This window comes from Lampetra planeri, chromosome 20 (genome assembly GCF_965212315.1).
Source record: "Lampetra planeri chromosome 20, kcLamPlan1.2.h2, whole genome shotgun sequence".
NCBI lineage: Eukaryota > Metazoa > Chordata > Hyperoartia > Petromyzontiformes > Petromyzontidae > Lampetra > Lampetra planeri.
In genome coordinates this window covers 12,846,204-12,865,186 of record NC_136126.1, presented here as the reverse complement: position 1 = coordinate 12,865,186, position 18,983 = coordinate 12,846,204, and the positions used below count along the sequence as shown (strand labels likewise).

Genomic DNA, 18,983 nt, shown 5'->3' with positions numbered 1-18,983 from the left:
GCATCAGACAAGCCGTGTTCACAGTTAGCCCTGCATCAGACAAGCTGTGTTCACAGTTAGCCCTGCGTCAGACAAGCCGTGTTCACAGTTAGCCCTGCATCAGACAAGCTGTGTTCACAGTTAGCCCTGCATCAGACAAGCCGTGTTCACAGTTAGCCCTGCATCAGACAAGCTGTGTTCACAGTTAGCCCTGCATCAGACAAGCCGTGTTCACAGTTAGCCCTGCATCAGACAAGCTGTGTTCACAGTTAGCCCTGCATCAGACAAGCCGTGTTCACAGTTAGCCCTGCGTCAGACAAGCCGTGTTCACAGTTAGCCCTGCATCAGACAAGCTGTGTTCACAGTTAGCCCTGCATCAGACAAGCTGTGTTCACAGTTAGCCCTGCATCAGACAAGCCGTGTTCACAGTTAGCCCTGCATCAGACAAGCTGTGTTCACAGTTAGCCCTGCATCAGACAAGCCGTGTTCACAGTTAGCCCTGCGTCAGACAAGCCGTGTTCACAGTTAGCCCTGCATCAGACAAGCTGTGTTCACAGTTAGTCCTGCATCAGACAAGCTGTGTTCACAGTTAGCCCTGCGTCAGACAAGCCGTGTTCACAGTTAGCCCTGCATCAGACAAGCTGTGTTCACAGTTAGCCCTGCGTCAGACAAGCCGTGTTCACAGTTAGCCCTGCATCAGACAAGCTGTGTTCACAGTTAGCCCTGCGTCAGACAAGCCGTGTTCACAGTTAGCCCTGCATCAGACAAGCTGTGTTCACAGTTAGCCCTGCATCAGACAAGCCGTGTTCACAGTTAGCCCTGCATCAGACAAGCCGTGTTCACAGTTAGCCCTGCATCACACAAGCCGTGTTCACAGTTAGCCCTGCATCAGTCAAGCCATGTTCACAGTTAGCTCTGCATCAGACAAGCCGTGTTCACAGTTAGCCCTGCATCAGACAAGCTGTGTTCACAGTTAGCCCTGCATCGGACAAGCTGTGTTCACAGTTAGCCCTGCATCAGACAAGCCGTGTTCACAGTTAGCCCTGCATCAGACAAGCTGTGTTCACAGTTAGCCCTGCATCAGACAAGCCGTGTTCACAGTTAGCCCTGCGTCAGACAAGCCGTGTTCACAGTTAGCCCTGCATCAGACAAGCTGTGTTCACAGTTAGTCCTGCATCAGACAAGCTGTGTTCACAGTTAGCCCTGCGTCAGACAAGCCGTGTTCACAGTTAGCCCTGCATCAGACAAGCTGTGTTCACAGTTAGCCCTGCGTCAGACAAGCCGTGTTCACAGTTAGCCCTGCATCAGACAAGCTGTGTTCACAGTTAGCCCTGCGTCAGACAAGCCGTGTTCACAGTTAGCCCTGCATCAGACAAGCTGTGTTCACAGTTAGCCCTGCATCAGACAAGCCGTGTTCACAGTTAGCCCTGCATCAGACAAGCCGTGTTCACAGTTAGCCCTGCATCAGTCAAGCCATGTTCACAGTTAGCCCTGCATCAGACAAGCCGTGTTCACAGTTAGCCCTGCATCAGACAAGCCGTGTTCACAGTTAGCCCTGCATCAGACAAGCCGTGTTCACAGTTAGCCCTGCATCAGTCAAGCCATGTTCACAGTTAGCCCTGCATCAGACAAGCCGTGTTCACAGTTAGCCCTGCATTAGACAAGCTGTGTTCACAGTTAGCCCTGCATCAGACAAGCTGTGTTCACAGTTAGCCCTGCATCAGACAAGCCGTGTTCACAGTTAGCCCTGCATCAGACAAGCCGTGTTCACAGTTAGCCCTGCATCAGTCAAGCCATGTTCACAGTTAGCCCTGCATCAGACAAGCCGTGTTCACAGTTAGCCCTGCATCAGACAAGCCGTGTTCACAGTTAGCCCTGCATCAGACAAGCCGTGTTCACAGTTAGCCCTGCATCAGTCAAGCCATGTTCACAGTTAGCCCTGCATCAGACAAGCCGTGTTCACAGTTAGCCCTGCATTAGACAAGCTGTGTTCACAGTTAGCCCTGCATCAGACAAGCTGTGTTCACAGTTAGCCCTGCATCAGACAAGCCGTGTTCACAGTTAGCCCTGCGTCAGACAAGCCGTGTTCACAGTTAGCCCTGCGTCAGACAAGCCATGTTCACAGTTAGCCCTGCATCAGACAATCCGTGTTCACAGTTAGCCCTGCATCAGTCAAGCCATGTTCACAGTTAGCCCTGCATCAGACAAGCCGTGTTCACAGTTAGCCCTGCATCAGACAAGCTGTGTTCACAGTTAGCCCTGCATCAGACAAGCTGTGTTCACAGTTAGCCCTGCATCAGACAAGCCGTGTTCACAGTTAGCCCTGCGTCACACAAAGCCGTGTTCACAGTTAGCCCTGCGTCAGACAAGCCGTGTTCACAGTTAGCCCTGCATCAGACAAGCCGTGTTCACAGTTAGCCCTGCATCAGACAAGCCGTGTTCACAGTTAGCCCTGCATCAGACAAGCCGTGTTCACAGTTAGCCCTGCATCAGACAAGCCGTGTTCACAGTTAGCCCTGCATCAGACAAGCCGTGTTCACAGTTAGCCCTGCATCAGACAAGCCGTGTTCACAGTTAGCCCTGCATCAGACAAGCCGTGTTCACAGTTAGCCCTGCATCAGACAAGCCGTGTTCACAGTTAGCCCTGCATCAGACAAGCTGTGTTCACAGTTAGCCCTGCGTCAGACAAGCCGTGTTCACAGTTAGCCCTGCATCAGCCATGCTGTGTTCACAGTTAGCCCTGCGTCAGACAAGCCGTGTTCACAGTTAGCCCTGCATCAGACAAGCTGTGTTCACAGTTAGCCCTGCGTCAGACAAGCCGTGTTCACAGTTAGCCCTGCATCAGACAAGCCGTGTTCACAGTTAGCCCTGCATCAGACAAGCCGTGTTCACAGTTAGCCCTGCATCAGACAAGCTGTGTTCACAGTTAGCCCTGCATCAGACAAGCTGTGTTCACAGTTAGCCCTGCATCAGACAAGCCGTGTTCACAGTTAGCCCTGCATCAGACAAGCTGTGTTCACAGTTAGCCCTGCATCAGACAAGCCGTGTTCACAGTTAGCCCTGCGTCAGACAAGCCGTGTTCACAGTTAGCCCTGCATCAGACAAGCTGTGTTCACAGTTAGTCCTGCATCAGACAAGCTGTGTTCACAGTTAGCCCTGCGTCAGACAAGCCGTGTTCACAGTTAGCCCTGCATCAGACAAGCCGTGTTCACAGTTAGCCCTGCGTCAGACAAGCCGTGTTCACAGTTAGCCCTGCATCAGACAAGCCGTGTTCACAGTTAGCCCTGCGTCAGACAAGCCGTGTTCACAGTTAGCCCTGCATCAGACAAGCTGTGTTCACAGTTAGCCCTGCATCAGACAAGCCGTGTTCACAGTTAGCCCTGCATCAGACAAGCCGTGTTCACAGTTAGCCCTGCATCAGACAAGCCGTGTTCACAGTTAGCCCTGCATCAGACAAGCTGTGTTCACAGTTAGCCCTGCATCAGACAAGCTGTGTTCACAGTTAGCCCTGCGTCAGACAAGCCGTGTTCACAGTTAGCCCTGCATCAGACAAGCTGTGTTCACAGTTAGCCCTGCATCAGACAAGCTGTGTTCACAGTTAGCCCTGCGTCAGACAAGCCGTGTTCACAGTTAGCCCTGCATCAGACAAGCTGTGTTCACAGTTAGCCCTGCATCAGACAAGCCGTGTTCACAGTTAGCCCTGCATCAGACAAGCTGTGTTCACAGTTAGCCCTGCGTCAGACAAGCCGTGTTCACAGTTAGCCCTGCATCAGACAAGCTGTGTTCACAGTTAGCCCTGCATCAGACAAGCCATGTTCACAGTTAGCCCTGCATCAGACAAGCCGTGTTCACAGTTAGCCCTGCATCAGACAAGCTGTGTTCACAGTTAGCCCTGCGTCAGACAAGCCGTGTTCACAGTTAGCCCTGCGTTGGGGTGGATGGAGTCCGTAGTCGCCGCTGCAATGGCTCGTGCTGTTCACCGCTGTCCGCAGACGAGGCTTGTGGCGGTGCTGGGCGCGTGCTCACAGCTGCTGACGAGCACGGGGCTCAGCCGGCCTCACTTCCTGCATCATCTGCAGCAGCAACAGGTGAGCAGCACTGTGCTAACTCCCCCCCGGCCCCCCAACACTGTGCCGAGTGACCTCATGTACCCAGGGGTAGCTGTTCCTGGGGGTGCCCTTTTCAAATGTTTGAAATGGGATGTGAAGTAAAGCGCCTGGGATACAGGAGGTCGTGGGTTTGATCCCAACCCTAAAGCCTGTTGTATGTTCGGAATTTGCGTGTCTCTCACCGTGGTCGCGTGGATTTTTCTCTGGGTCCTCCGATTTTCCCTCCACTTTTATAATCAACATCACGCTTTTATAGTATTTGGCTGCTGTTCATTTCCACATGGTTATAAGCCACTTCGTTGAGCTATCATTTGTGGCCAGGATGCTTCTGAAAAGGAGCTATATAGCTCAGTGGGTCTTACCTGATAAAATTTAAATAGTATAGTAGTATATTTAGATGTCCCAGCTTATAGGAGGGCGCTTTGATAAAATAATAAGTCGTGATCATCATTCCATACCTGTGGGGAGTGGTAGTATTGTGGTGATGCGCTGGACCCGGCGGCCCGAGTTTGAATCCCAATCAAAGCCAACATTATTGTTGAATGTCTGAATTGGTAATGGGCCTCCTCTAGGTTGACTCGGCCTTCTATGAGTACCTGGTGCGGTGTGTAAACATCACCACTGGGGAGACGAAGGCAGCCGGGCGTGGAGTTGGCCACCCAACCCTGGTGTGCCATGCCGGCCTTCATCGGTACTACTCGCGAACAGCACTTGCCCCAACAGTCTGTTGCAGGCTATATGGGGGATCTTTGTTTTGTTCGTGTCTTTCTGTACGTGGTTCCCAGCTGGGGTGTGTGCCGATGGAGCTGCTGTGGCGCCTTCACGTAGCGGATGTCGTCCCCTTGCACCACTCCCTGGCCAGGTGGAGCGACTCCCCCCACACTGTATCCAACCCTCTCACTTCAGCATCGAATTTGGGATCATCGGTGCAATGCTGCCCTTTCCTCGGCTCTGTTGTCAGCTTGAAGGTTTCCTCATTTTTAAGGAATCACGAGTGCGGGATAAAAAACACGCGACTCTTTGTGTTTTTGCGGTTTTGCACCAATCTCATTCTCATTGCCGGTAATTGGTGTAATGCAACCCCACCAGCTCGTGTGAGAGGGCCTCATTTCCGTTAAGAATCATCAGTTTAATCAGCTGTTTATTATATTTATTGATTGCCAGTAGAGTGACCTTTGCTTTTATTCCCTCATACCCAGTAAGAGGGAAATCGCCAGCATGCCATTGGCCCTGTTAGCCAAAATCACCCATCAACGTTGATTTTTTTGGGTTGAGTCACGTAACCGTCTGGCCAAATTGCTACCTTAAAACCCTTTACCGCCTGACAGTCAAATAAAGTTGTTGTATGTGAAAAGCGTTTAACGCACCGATTATTCATTCAGCTCACCATAAGTGAGTTGACTAGTTGAACCATGCAAAGACAAGGGGGGGATTCCCAAGTGATTTAAGTTTTTATCGAGAAAAAGAAAGTTGGGTTTCTTGTAGTGACCAAGCACTTCTTGAGAGAACAAAGGCATATTTGAATCTGGCACCGGCTTGCCCTAGGTCGACTCGGTCAAAAATAAGTAGTCTGTGGCTGTGAGGTTGTGAACATCAGTAGTGGGGGGGGGGGAGATGGATTTGCCCTTGCTTACTTGGCCCATTATTGTCCTTGCGTGCGACCTGTTCACTTGGATAATTAAACAAAAAATCATTGTGGTGGTCACATGACATGCAAGGCATGTGGATGGGAGTCGTACCTTGCTGCTGTCTGTAAGCAGCACACCTTACGTGCTGTTAAATGTATTTGTTTCTATCCTTTGTCCCCTTTCATGTTGCAATGGGGTTCTCATCATATGCAAGAAAGTGCTAGGATTTGAATTGTGGTCATCTATAGCTGACGAGTAGCCGTGATGATCAAGGCACGATCCACCAACTCCACCTCCATGGTGATGTGGCAGTGTCGTGTGCCGCCACCCGGCTTGGTATTTTGGTGCAGTGTAACATGAACACTCGTGCCTCACGCCAGGAGGTGCCTGGGTTTGGTTCCTGACTAGGGCGCCTTTCTGAGTGGAGTTCGTATGTTGCATGGATGTCCTCCAGTCATCAGTTTCCTCCCATTGCTAAAATAAACATATAATATAACCGTTATTGGCCAAACATCACAATGCTTTTAAGGGTTACTCGCAGATTTGCTCGGTTAGGATTGCACATAGCAACATCGCCCCCTCGACTGCGAAAACCTGGCAGAACATTCCTCAGAGAGAATATTACGACTCACTCGAGGCTTCCTGGGTAAACGAATGAAAAATTAAATGAACGTGTACTTTTGAGCGGTGCTAATGAGGGTGCACGCACGTGTGTGTGTACGCGTGCGTGTGTCGAACCAGCTGGGGAGCAGTGGTGTCGCGGTTAGCCATGCTGTGCTGTGAGCCCAGCGACCCGAGTTTGATTCCCGCTCCCGGGCAACACCAGTGACGATTCTAGATTTGAAGCTTTCATGACTGCAAGGATTCATACTCTTAGGTTTTTTCGGTAAAGTCACATAGGTAAAAATAAATAATGAATAATAAAAATAACAGAAATAATAATAGAAATAAAATTATAAATCACGACGTTTTGGAGGCAACACAAGTCCCCGTCATCAGGTGGGACCGTCACAGCTAGATTTACTGTATCAAGGGAGGCAAAATTCCAAGAGACAAGCTCTTAAATACAAGTTAAGGGGGGAGGAGGGAGGGGGTTATCTGAATGTGGTAGCCAATGAATGGAACGTGTTGGGGGGGTGGGCAGGGCTGAAAGAGAAACGATTATCTGAACTGGTCCTTTGGTCTACTCCTAGGTGGACTTGGCCTCAAAAGAGTACCCAGTGCGATGTGTAAACATCGCCACTAGGGAGACAAAGGCAGACGGGCGCGGTGTTGGTCACCCACCCCCTCGTGCGCCATGCCACCCTTCATAGGTGCTGTTCGCTAACAGCACTTGTCCCAACAGTTTGTTAATGGCTATACAGGGGATCTTTGTCTTTGTTTGGAGCCAGCTGGAGCGACGATGCAGCAGCCGTAGTGCGGAGCTGCGTGGCCTCCTCGCTGCTGGAGCTGCTGAGCGTCGTGCCCGGCGGCACCGAGAGCCCTCGGCGCGAGACGCTGCAAGGTGCGGACCCTTGGAGCGATGACGCGAGATCGCTTCCCCCTGATGATACGTTCCCCCTGTCTGCTACCTTAAACTCCCATAACGATCACTGCCAATTTATTTTGACGTTTTTTTCACTTGCCTTTACTTTTTAATAAGTAATTTGTCCAAAGTAATTTGTCTCAAGCAGCATTGGTTATACAGAATGTATTTGTTTGATCTTGTTTAACATTTACAATTCGAGTACGACGTTTTGCCGGTAATTACTCTGCAACGCACCAGTGTGCTGAACTCGTTACTAATTAATTTTACAGGTATTAGTAAGGGTTGTCATGTTAACAGAAACCTGTATTATGGATGATATTGTTCGTGAAAGCCTACGTTTCAACTAGTTACTAATTAGCACGTTCTGTTTACGTGACAACCCTTACTAATTGACTGTCAGGTGGTGGCAGATTTAACAACATGTTTATACTTAAGCGATCTAGCAAAACAAACCTTAATGATCTGTACTGTATTTGTTTTATTTTGTGAAACACCTTGCTTACAAACAGCACTGCTTAATAGCAGTGTAAGAGAAAACAACAGAAGTGTATGAATATTCAAATAGGAGTCTTCATTGCTGTTATCACAATATTGACCAAATCAGACCGAAGAAGCTGCCAGGCGTTTTCCTGGTCGCTTTAAACGCAACCATTTCCTGTATCAACTAACACAGTGGCTTTATATTCTGAATCGTGTCACTAAGTACTTGGTTGTCAAAAGTGTGGATGGCTTTTCATGTCTTGTTGGCGAGGTTGAAGGCTCAAACACCAGAAGCTTCGTTGCATGAATCCAGAGATTCAAATCTGGTTTCAAATTCAACAATTGAATATCTAAAAATATCGACTTTGTCCCCTACTGGCATCTGTAGCTGTTCCTTTCCTGTATTTCCTGTCACTTTCAAGTAATGCTGTAAATTGTCCAACTGCTCCCCATGAGCTCATGTTTATGTTCTCCTTTGGTCAGTCTTCCATGCCGTAATGTGAGAAAAGTTTCTTTTAAATTGCTGCCAAATGGTGAAAACATACCAAACAAATTCATTGTATATATCCCTGTCCATCAGTTGTGGAAACCTGGATCTGAATGATTGGTAATAGCCTCCATGCAGACCACCTGATATTGTGAAACTTTCCCAGCTTTACAAAAGAAATTACTTTTTTCTTCATATAGTTTTTTTATGTTTCTACTTTTTGTTATTGAAAATTTGAAACTCGGTACTCTTAGAACGCAGCGATTCAATATCTCGCAGTATGGAACCAAACGATCGGCTGATTTTTATCAGCGTCCGAGCGTATGTGCAGTGCACAGAATATGAACAAGGGAGGCCCCTATGGCAACCCTGTTGTGTAATGTTGAGTTGTAATGTTGGTACAACTCTGTTGTAGATGCCGATGTTTATTTGGGCTTTATCTGTGCTACACCAATACTAGTTTTTTTTCTTCCATTCACCCCCTTATCCCGAAATGCCAAATAGGTTCACAATTCCATTCACACTTTCTTGGACTAAGCATTTTGCATCTTGTCCGAATCAAACCAAGGAAGTCGGAAGAACATTCTCTGTTGTTCGAGACACTCATGACGCACACAGTTTCCCCCTCTGTTTTAGTTATATATCTAATCCATGAAAAAGAAGATCCCAGAATTCAGCTCATTTTAGGTTTTCTTGAAAGGCTGAATTAATTAATCACGTCTGTGATTATGTTAATAAGCCGTGCACTCCCTACATATCACCGTAATAAGCACTTGCGACGTTTACACCGAGCAGCTTTAAAAGTGCAATATCTTCGTAGTTTCGAATAGGACGTGCATGTTCGAAAAAAAACGTAAAAAATATTCTAAAGAGCTCGGAACTGTTCTATATTTGCTTTCTGTTGCCATTGGTCAAGTGGACGAATTGATCTATCTTCTTGACTAAGATGTGCAGCCGACATGGTGTCAACAACTTGTACACGCTCAGCACTCTTTGTATTTTTCAAACATTGGACGACTGAAGTTTTTTTTGCACATTTATTATAAGCGCTTGTTTTATTCGCAAGATTTGGGTTTGAGCTCGACACGGTTTACACCACACGTCTGTCCGCTCGCGGTTAGTATCCAGCCATTGAACTTCATTGAGACGTTTTTAAGAATTCTCGTTTTTAAAATTAAACTCATAACTTTTTTGACATTTTCATTTGAGCCACGAACCTAAAATCGGAAGAAAAATTATCTATTGATGACAATCTGCTGTCATAACCTGTTTAACAGGAAAGGTCATTTTAATTATAGAACAAAAATATTGGTGTATTTAAATAGGCCTAAAATAATTCACAACTTTCACTCTTTTTGTTAAGTCTAAAATCCAAAGATTTGTATGTTTTCAGATTTCGACAGGATCATCTTCACTTATCATTCGGAATATTGGAACATTCGCCAAGGCCAGAGCCCCATATGTTTCGAATTAACAAATTGTAAAATAGTAATAGTTGCTTTCTGGACGTGGGTGTGCGTGGTGCACAACGCTCGCTAACGAGAGCGGTTGTGGTGGGGTCCCTGATGTCCACCGAGCCCAGGGTGAGTTGGGCTCCTCCCCCACAGGAATTCCCACGTTGCTCCTGGGTGGTTGGGGTTTGAGTTGTGGACACCACTCAAGCCGGCTCGGTGACGTTCAAAGGTTTTACACATTTGAACGCATTGGCAGTACACCGGTGGGTGCGCGGTATGAAAATGAAAAGTAAAAAAATTCCGCAATAATGATTTATTTTCCCATAATTCGCAACCCCCAGTCAGAAAATATTGCGGGGGTGGTGGTGATGGTGCATCAAAATCAACTCTCGTGATGTCAAAGCAGTCGGAAGACGAACATTATATGAGCAACTGAACACAAAGCTTCATAATATTCATAATATAGGTTTTTGGGTCAGATCGCGTTATTTATAAATGTGTCCTAACCCTCCACCACCCGACACGGCCAATCAGTAAAAAATGTGTCACGTTTTCAAAGGACAAATTAATTGACTTCTTTAGCCCACCGGTGTGTTGAAGAGAGAATCAACAGCATTTTAAAATTTGAGTAGTACGACGTTTCGCTGATAATTACAATCAGTTTCATCGGGCAAGAATGGTGAAGCTCTCCTGTTGCTTCCGGTCTTAAATAGAGCAGCATCAGGGTGACATCATCATTTAATTCAATTCAATCTGGTGCAGTGATTCGAGGAAAGGAGGGGGAGGGTATTGTAATTATATAGATTGGTAATCATTCAATTATTATTCATTGGTATTTGTTTCCCTTATAAGGAATTGTAATTGTATTTATTTGATAATACGCTTCCAGGCCGCACTAAAGCTCCAGTCTTTTGCCGTATAGCAGCACCCAGCCTAATGACGATTGGCTGGCTCCGTGTTTCAAACGCAGATTTGACTCGTGCCCTAGACTTGGTCTGACGGTTCCTCGATTCAATGGACCCAAATCAACGGTCAATATTGACCTCTTTTAGCAAGTCTCAGTCGACTGAATAAACCTTTGAATCATGTCATACTTGGTGACAGGGTCAATTAATGAACCTAGACTGAACGCCGTGCGCTCACAACCCCTCGCCCCGCACTTACACTCGCACAGCTCTGCTGCAGAGGACCGCTCCGTGGTGTAACATTGAGTGGTGTGGTTTCCTGTGCCCGTGTGCGATCTGTGCTGAGCAGGGCTGGTGGTCGAACTGGTCCGGGTTGCGTATGGAGATGCCGGCCAGGAGACAGGTCAACAGGTCAGTGAGCGCTCTGCCCACCCTGCTGACGGGGGCAGCGTGGGCCTCCTGCTTGCGCCGGACTCGCGCTGACCATGGCTCGTTGGGAAATGCGGAGCTTGCTTGAGTGGCAGCGGTGGGAGTGACTTGTGAATCTGGTGTTGGAGAATGGAGATTTTATTTTGCTCTTGGGATATAGCAGCCGTGGCCAGGTCAAGATGCTTTGGCTCTCTGCAGCAAGAGGGACTAGTTGTTCTGTTGAGCCAGTCACACTACGGGATGGCCCACTCACTACACCACAATTATAAACACGTACATCGACAGCCCCTTTTGTTAATTCGCTGCTGGATATGGGCAATGGCGGAGCCAGGATTTTCAGGTAGGGGGGGCTACCCCTCCAGCAATGAAAAATGATAGAGGAGTTGTTAGTAAGTAAGGACTTGTCCCTTGCTTTTTATTCGAACTGTGTGTGATCGGCATCACGCTCGCTGAAGGTGAATGCCTTCAGGGAAGCCATGTACTGTATACGCAACTGCGCGCAATTCTGTGAGTCGCTTATAACCGCTTTGCCGTTACTTATTGCCAATGATGGACTCAGACTATTGTCCTATCATTTCATAGAGTCCCTGGCACCTAATAATATGCTACACAGTGGCAGTGGGGGTCGCAAAATGCCGATTTATTAATATTTAAACCCCAATGATCCGATCGAAATTAGGGATTTCGATCAGATAATTGGGGGGGCACGTGCCACCCCACCGCCCCCACACTGGCTCTGCCAGTGGATGTGGGCTTTGGGCTGTGGGAGTTGTTTGAACATACTTCACTTCGTCGGTCAGTTTGCAAAGAGAAGAGTGAAAGTACTGTTTGTGATGACTTCATGAGGCCAGAATGGTGCACGACGGCTTGGTGTTGCCAACACCACATCTGGCCGCTTTTGTCTCCCTATTGCAGAAGTTCACACACACGGCTTCATGTACTCTATTTTAAAGCTTAGGCTATGTAGGCAGGGTCCTGGGACTGGTTCTGATATCACTCACAACTGGTGTTACCCGTGGCCTGGAATAGAACGCATGTCACTCGCCACACTGAATCTAAACAACACTGGCTAAAACTCCTATTTCCTTTAAATCTCGACATTTCATAGCACTGATCATATTAAACATCCATCGGAGCCACAGACAGTTTTTCTTGATTGCCGTAAAGTCGGTGAGCTGGTTTTTCCTTCCTGCTTTAATTTATCATAGGGTTCTTAAGTGCAATGTAGCCTCTGCTTACCCTAAGCACTAAAATGTCTTAAGTGTCTCACTGGCTAGTCTCTCCATGGAAGAACTCCTGATTTCTTTTAAAGGTGGTACTCATTTTTATCGACCCTGGTTGGGAGTTGCTCTACCCTGCTCAGTGTAGCCGGTCCGCCCTGTCCCCTCTCCCATCGTGAATCCTTTCAAAGTGGGGGACAGGTTGGTTAAATAGCAACAACAACGATACAAATTATAAAGTTTGGAGACGATGAGTAGTGACTCTGTGTTCTGTCCTCCGAAGAAGTGGGGCCACGCCACAACAGATGGGCACCAGAGGTTTGTGAAACGGCAAAAGTTTATTTCAAAAGTCTTCTTTAGAAGGGCAATTGTTTGTATCTGCCATAGTGATCAGAGACCCCCTCCTTGTCACAACATCGCAGTTCAATTTCTCATGTCGAAATCCACCAAAATCTCTATTGGCGACATGCCCCGTACTCTAATGAGCACTTGGGGGCTCTGGGTCCAATCCCTGATCACTGTTGCATTCACTTAGAATAAAAATAAAAACGCACCTGGTTCTGCGTAGCAACTATCAGAGTGCACAATTATACGTGTGATTCATCGAAGGCGAGCTCACACCGGCTACATCAGTAATACAACAACAGTCTCTCATCTATGGTGGCAAGCCTTGCCAGAGTCTGAAGACTCATTTCATGAGGGTCCTGTTTGGTCAGTTGACGAGTGTGGGAGGAAATTGGGAGAATGGTGGCGCAGTGGGGGGGGGGTAACCTTTGTAACACGAACACTCGTGCCTCACGCCAGGAGGTACCTGGGTTCGATTCCTGACCAGGGTGCCTGCCTTTTGTCAGTGGAGTTTGTATGTTCTCTCCATGTTCTGCATGAATGTCCCAAAGTCTCCAGTTTACTCCCATTACTAAAACAAAATGCAATGTAACCGATATTTCATGGGGCCTCCCTTGCCAGTATCAAGATATAAGAATGGGGTTTACCCTTTCTGGCAATAAAACAGGTGTTGGGATGTTAAGACACCAAACTGAAACCTATTTCAAGGAATCATGTCTGCATTGAACTACGTATAATTGTGGTGAACATGCAAGAAAAAACATGTTTTGCATTGTCTTTGAAACTGATTGGTCCACACCAGAGACATGATTTCTTGCAAAAGGTTTCAGTTTGGTGTTTTAACATCTTAACACTGAGTCGCAGAAGTTGACTTGGAGACAACACATTTATTCAGTTCCAACACACGGGGTAACTTTCCCCTGAACAGAATAACAACCTATGGTGGTGACCACCAGGCTAACAACACTAGTTACAACGTGACTGGTGTAGTTAGCCAGGTGGTGACCACCAGGCTAGCTACACTAGTTACCACGTGACTGGTGTAGTTAGCCAGGTGGTGACCACCCGGCTAACTACACTAGTTACAACGCAACTGCTACTACGGACCGGGACCAACAGCTTCGGCCCGAGTCCACATCTTGGAGACTCGTTGAACGGAGAACGTAGACGAAGGTTTCTTCCAGGATGAACAACCACCCCTCTCGGGACCCGGCTCATAGTCTCTGTGGCGTGGCCGGCTCCACCCTTGGCCTCGTCCACCTTCCAGAATCCTCGGGAAGGATCTGGGTCCTGATCACGTGACCCCCCCTAGCCCCCGCTTGGGGCCCCTTTGTAAGACTTAACCGGTCACGTGTCCTCCCGGGTCAACCAGAGTGCCATGGCCTCACACAACCTCATCCTTTGGTCGGCACCCACACACCCTGTCCTGTAGGGTCGGTACTACACCCATCCAGCGATGTCACTACATATGTAACTGATATTGGCCAAGCATCACAAAACTTTAGGGTTTGCAGATTTTTCTCTATTAGGATTGCATGTGGCTATATCGCCCCCCCCCCCCCCCCCCAATTGCGAAAACTTGGTGGAACCGGACTAAATAAATCTTAACATGTGGTGAGACTTTTCTTAAAACATGGCCACATGGTAAAGATACACTTAATGATTTTCTGAATCATCTCAATGCACAAAACCCGGCCATCCAGTTCACCATGGAAATGGAGGTGAATAACACACTCCCATTCCTGGATATTTTGCTTGGACATGGTCTAAATGTCAAAATAACATTCAGCGTTTACCGAAAGCGAACGCACACTGATGCCTATCTGAATACAGATTCACATCACCCAGCTTAGAAATCCTCTCTTATCAAGACACTCATACATTGGGCTAAAACAGTGTCAGATGGTGAAAGTCTAGTGAGAGAAATTAAATATGTTAAGGAAGCACTACGACATAATGGCTACAATAATGCTCAAATTAACAGCACTGAATGCCAAATCACGAACGCAAAGCAACACTGCTGAAAGTGATCAGATTGTTACAACAGTTAAAATACCATATATCTTAGGAGTAACTGATAAATTAGCCCGTGTTTTGCAAAAGCAAAATATTAAAGTAAAATTTGGTACAGTACACAAAATAAAAAAACTAGTATCTTGCACTAAAGACGAATTGCCTAAATTACTAACAAGGTGTATATCGGATTAATTGTTTATGTGGCAGATGCTATATTGGTCAGATTGGACGTAACATCAGCGTAAGACTAAAAGAACACCAAAGAAATAGTAAATGATCTCAAACACAACTGTCGGCAGTGGCAAAACATTCTTGTCAACAAGGACACTCAATTGATTTTGATAACGTTGAAGTGTTGTGTAGAACGAATTATTACTGGCCAAGACTCATTAGAGAATCCATTGAAATTGAGAGAAATAGAAATAACTTTAATCGCTCTGACAGCTACAGGCTTCGTGCGGCCTGGAAGCGTATTATTAAATAAAATATGTATTACAATTACAATTCCTTATAGGGGAAACATATACTAATTAATAACAATTGACTCATTATCAATCTATTATATAATTACAATACCCTCCCCGCCTCAAATCACTGCACCTGAATGAGTTAAATGATGACGTCACCCTGCTGCTGCTCTATTTAAGACCGGGAGCAAGTGGAGGACTTCACCATTCTGGCAAATTGCCCGATGATGCTGGATGTAATTACCAGCGAAACGTCGTTCTCAAAAATTGGAAAGGATGTTGAATCACTCTTCAACACACCGGTGGGCTGAAGTGAACTATTTGTCTTTTGTCGACGTGACACTTTTTTACCGTTTGGCCGTGTTGGGTGGTGAAGGGTTACGACACATTTATAAATAACGCGATCTAACTCAAAAACGTTTATTATGAAGCGTAATAATAATAAAACACTGCAGCGGTTTTAGTAAAATTACAAATCATCAGCCCAGTACAGCTACACTATTTGTCAACTGTTTACAGCTCCATTCTGTTTAAGCATTAATGGTCCAGCACAGTCCAGATTCCCTGTTTCTGCTTGAGAGTATGCCTATTTGTAAATTGTGTGACCATCTAATAAACAGGAATAAGACTCATGAATACAATATAACGTGATCTAACCACCGACAGTAATCTCCATGAGTTGCGTCGACGTTTTGCGTGATACCATCGCGACTTATGCTCGAATTCTGCACTGCGTGCACAGGTTTGCGTTCAGATACTGGATCTACTCCTACACGGTGAGTACAGCAGAGTGACAGACCTGTCTTTGATGGGGACTCGAGACAACAGACAGACTGGTTTCTGGGGTCCTTGGACAATAGACAAACAGACTAGTTTCTATTGGGTCTCTAGACCATAGACAGACAGACTGCTCTCCGATAGATTCTTTACGGGTTTCACGACGGTGACGGCCTGGCAGCCGCAGTCCCCTGGAAGTCTGCAGCGGTGCCGGCGCCGTGCATGGGCATCACCCTCACAGCGTCTCTGTGCCCGGCAGGCTGCACGGCGGAGCTCGTGAGCGGCGCGCCACCGCCGGCCCCAGCTCGACGCCTTCCCAGGTGAGTGCCGCGACAGGGAAAGAAAAAAAACTTCCCCCCCCCCCGCACCCCCCGCACCCCCCGAGCCCCCCGCCCCCCTCCGCCCCCCCCCGTCCCCCCCACTCCCCCCGCCCTGCCCCCCGCTTGGGGTGGTTGAAGCACTCACCAATTCACTCCAGTCACTCGCTCATCAGTGATCAGTCGCCTCCTTGTCACAATTGTATTGCTACTGCCATGTAACTTCCCTTCTTGATTCCTTCACTCAGTCTGCCAGACACTGATTATTTAATCTTGTCCAAATTGTTCAACCAACACACTGCAGGTCACAATCGTCTCTTTTCCCCACGTTAGAACGATAAACTTGATATTCTTAGGTTTTTTCGGTAAAGTCACGTAGGTAAAAACATTATAAAGTAAAATAAAATGAAAATAAAAATCACGACGTTTCGGAGGCAACACAAGCTTCCGTCTTCAGGTGGTACCGTCACAGCCACGACAGCTGTATCAAGTAAATGAGAGATTGCAGGAGTTACCACTGCGTTTATATAATGGTTGGAGAAGGTGGTGGGGCAAGGGCCGCATACTTATTATTAATATGGTAAGGTGAGGTTTGAGACTAAGAATAGACTGCATAACAAAGGCTGAGCCTTTGTTTATGGAGAGGTGCGGTTTGTGACTCAACCTGTAACAGGGAGTGCACCACTAAACATGGTTAAACAGTAATGGTTGTCTGTCAAATAAGGTTGGCAAATAAGTGTAGTTAAATCTTTTTTGCATGGTTAATCACATCTTTCCAATGATTACTCAGTTTGTAACCGTCATCACGGTTGAAATTATGTCTGTGTTTGTATATTTGTATGGCTTCGTGTACAAACCTTTGATGGTAGCCAGGAGGTTTGCAGAGAACCTTGGTCTCGGAAAATACAATTTCATGAGAGCCCACCGAGTTGTAGCAATGATCGGCAACGGCCGAAGAATCAGTTCTGCCGTGTTTCAGATCTGACTTGTGCTCGCGGACACGATCAGAAACATGACGTTTCGTTTCTCCAATGTAGCAATCACCACAAATGCAACTCAATTTGTAGACTCCAGGATACTGTAAGTCAGGAACGACATCCTTCACAGATGGAATCAAATCACGGATTTTATGCACTGTACTGAATCGGACTTGGATCTTATGTTTGTTTAGAATTTTGGAGATCTTTTTGGTCACGCCTGCTATGTATGGCAACGTGATAGTTTTGGTCGGAGTTTCATGTGGCTGTTTCTGTATGGTGGGAGAGACAGCTTGGCGGATAGTGCGGTCAGAGTATCCGTTCATCCTGAGGGCCCGATGTACATGTCTTAATTCACCGGCCAGGTGGTGTTGGTCAGCAATGCCATGGGCTCTGTGGTATAGCGTTTTGATGAGAGAATTCTTTTGAGATGGGTGGTGGTGGGAATCCGGTTTCAAGTAGGAATCTGTGTGGGTGGCTTTCCTGTAGACAGAATGTCCCAAGGATCCGTCAGGCCTCCTCTCAAACAGAATATCCAAGAATGGTAGTATTTTGTTTGAGAGGAGGCCTGACGGATCCTTGGGACATTCTGTCTACAGGAAAGCCACCCACACAGATTCCTACTTGAAACCGGATTCCCACCACCACCCATCTCAAAAGAATTTTCTCATCAAAACGCTATACCACAGAGCCCATGGCATTGCTGACCAACACCACCTGGCCGGTGAATTAAGACATGTACATCGGGCCCTCAGGATGAACGGATACTCTGACCGCACTATCCGCCAAGCTGTCTCACCCACCATACAGAAACAGCCACATGAAACTCCGACCAAAACTATCACGTTGCCATACATAGCAGGCGTGACCAAAAAGATCTCCAAAATTCTAAACAAACATAAGATCCAAGTCCGATTCAGTACAGTGCATAAAATCCGGGATTTGATTCCATCTGTGAAGGATGTCGTTCCTGACTTACAGTATCCTGGAGTCTACAAATTGAGTTGCATTTGTGGTGATTGCTACATTGGAGAAACGAAACGTCATGTTTCTGATCGTGTCCGCGAGCACAAGTCAGATCTGAAACACGGCAGAACTGATTCTTCGGCCGTTGCCGATCATTGCTACAACTCGGTGGGCTCTCATGAAATTGTATTTTCCGAGACCAAGGTTCTCTGCAAACCTCCTGGCTACCATCAAAGGTTTGTACACGAAGCCATACAAATATACAAACACAGACATAATTTCAACCGTGATGACGGTTACAAACTGAGTAATCATTGGAAAGATGTGATTAACCATGCAAAAAAGATTTAACTACACTTATTTGCCAACCTTATTTGACAGACAACCATTACTGTTTAACTATGTTTAGTGGTGCACTCCCTGTTACAGGTTGAGTCACAAACCGCACCTCTCCATAAACAAAGGCTCAGCCTTTGTTATGCAGTCTATTCTTAGTCTCAAACCTCGCCTTACCATATTAATAATAAGTATGCGGCCCTTGCCCCACCACCTTCTCCAACCATTATATAAACGCAGTGGTAACTCCTGCAATCTCTCATTTACTTGATACAGCTGTCGTGGCTGTGACGGTACCACCTGAAGACGGAAGCTTGTGTTGCCTCCGAAACGTCGTGATTTTTATTTTTATTTTATTTTACTTTTTAATGTTTTTACCTACGTGACTTTACCGAAAAAACCTAAGAATATGATTCATTGCAGTCACGAAAGCTTCAAATCTAGAGATAAACTTGATAGGAAGGACTGCTGCGGATAATTCAAAATCGAGGATAATAAAAAATATATAAATTTTCCGTGGATTTCTATGCAAAAAATCACTAATATAGATATAAATGATGTTT

At 46.6% G+C, this 18,983-nt stretch overlaps 1 protein-coding gene across 7 annotated transcripts in view; it reads left to right on the top strand.

Annotated features, from left to right (window-relative positions):
- Positions 1–18,983, top strand: part of FANCA (FA complementation group A) — a 158,072-nt gene that overhangs the window by 16,825 nt on the left and 122,264 nt on the right. For all 7 annotated transcript variants that reach the window (XR_013586503.1, XM_078603618.1, XM_078603614.1 and 4 more), the window contains exons 5-10: positions 3,972–4,067; positions 4,874–4,950; positions 7,108–7,220; positions 10,920–10,981; positions 15,790–15,823; positions 16,084–16,144. Coding sequence is in view for 6 of the 7 variants with exons in the window: in XM_078603618.1 (XP_078459744.1) it covers positions 3,972–4,067; positions 4,874–4,950; positions 7,108–7,220; positions 10,920–10,981; positions 15,790–15,823; positions 16,084–16,144 (443 nt within the window). In the remaining variant the exon portion in view is untranslated. The remainder of the gene's footprint in view (positions 1–3,971; positions 4,068–4,873; positions 4,951–7,107; positions 7,221–10,919; positions 10,982–15,789; positions 15,824–16,083; positions 16,145–18,983) is intronic.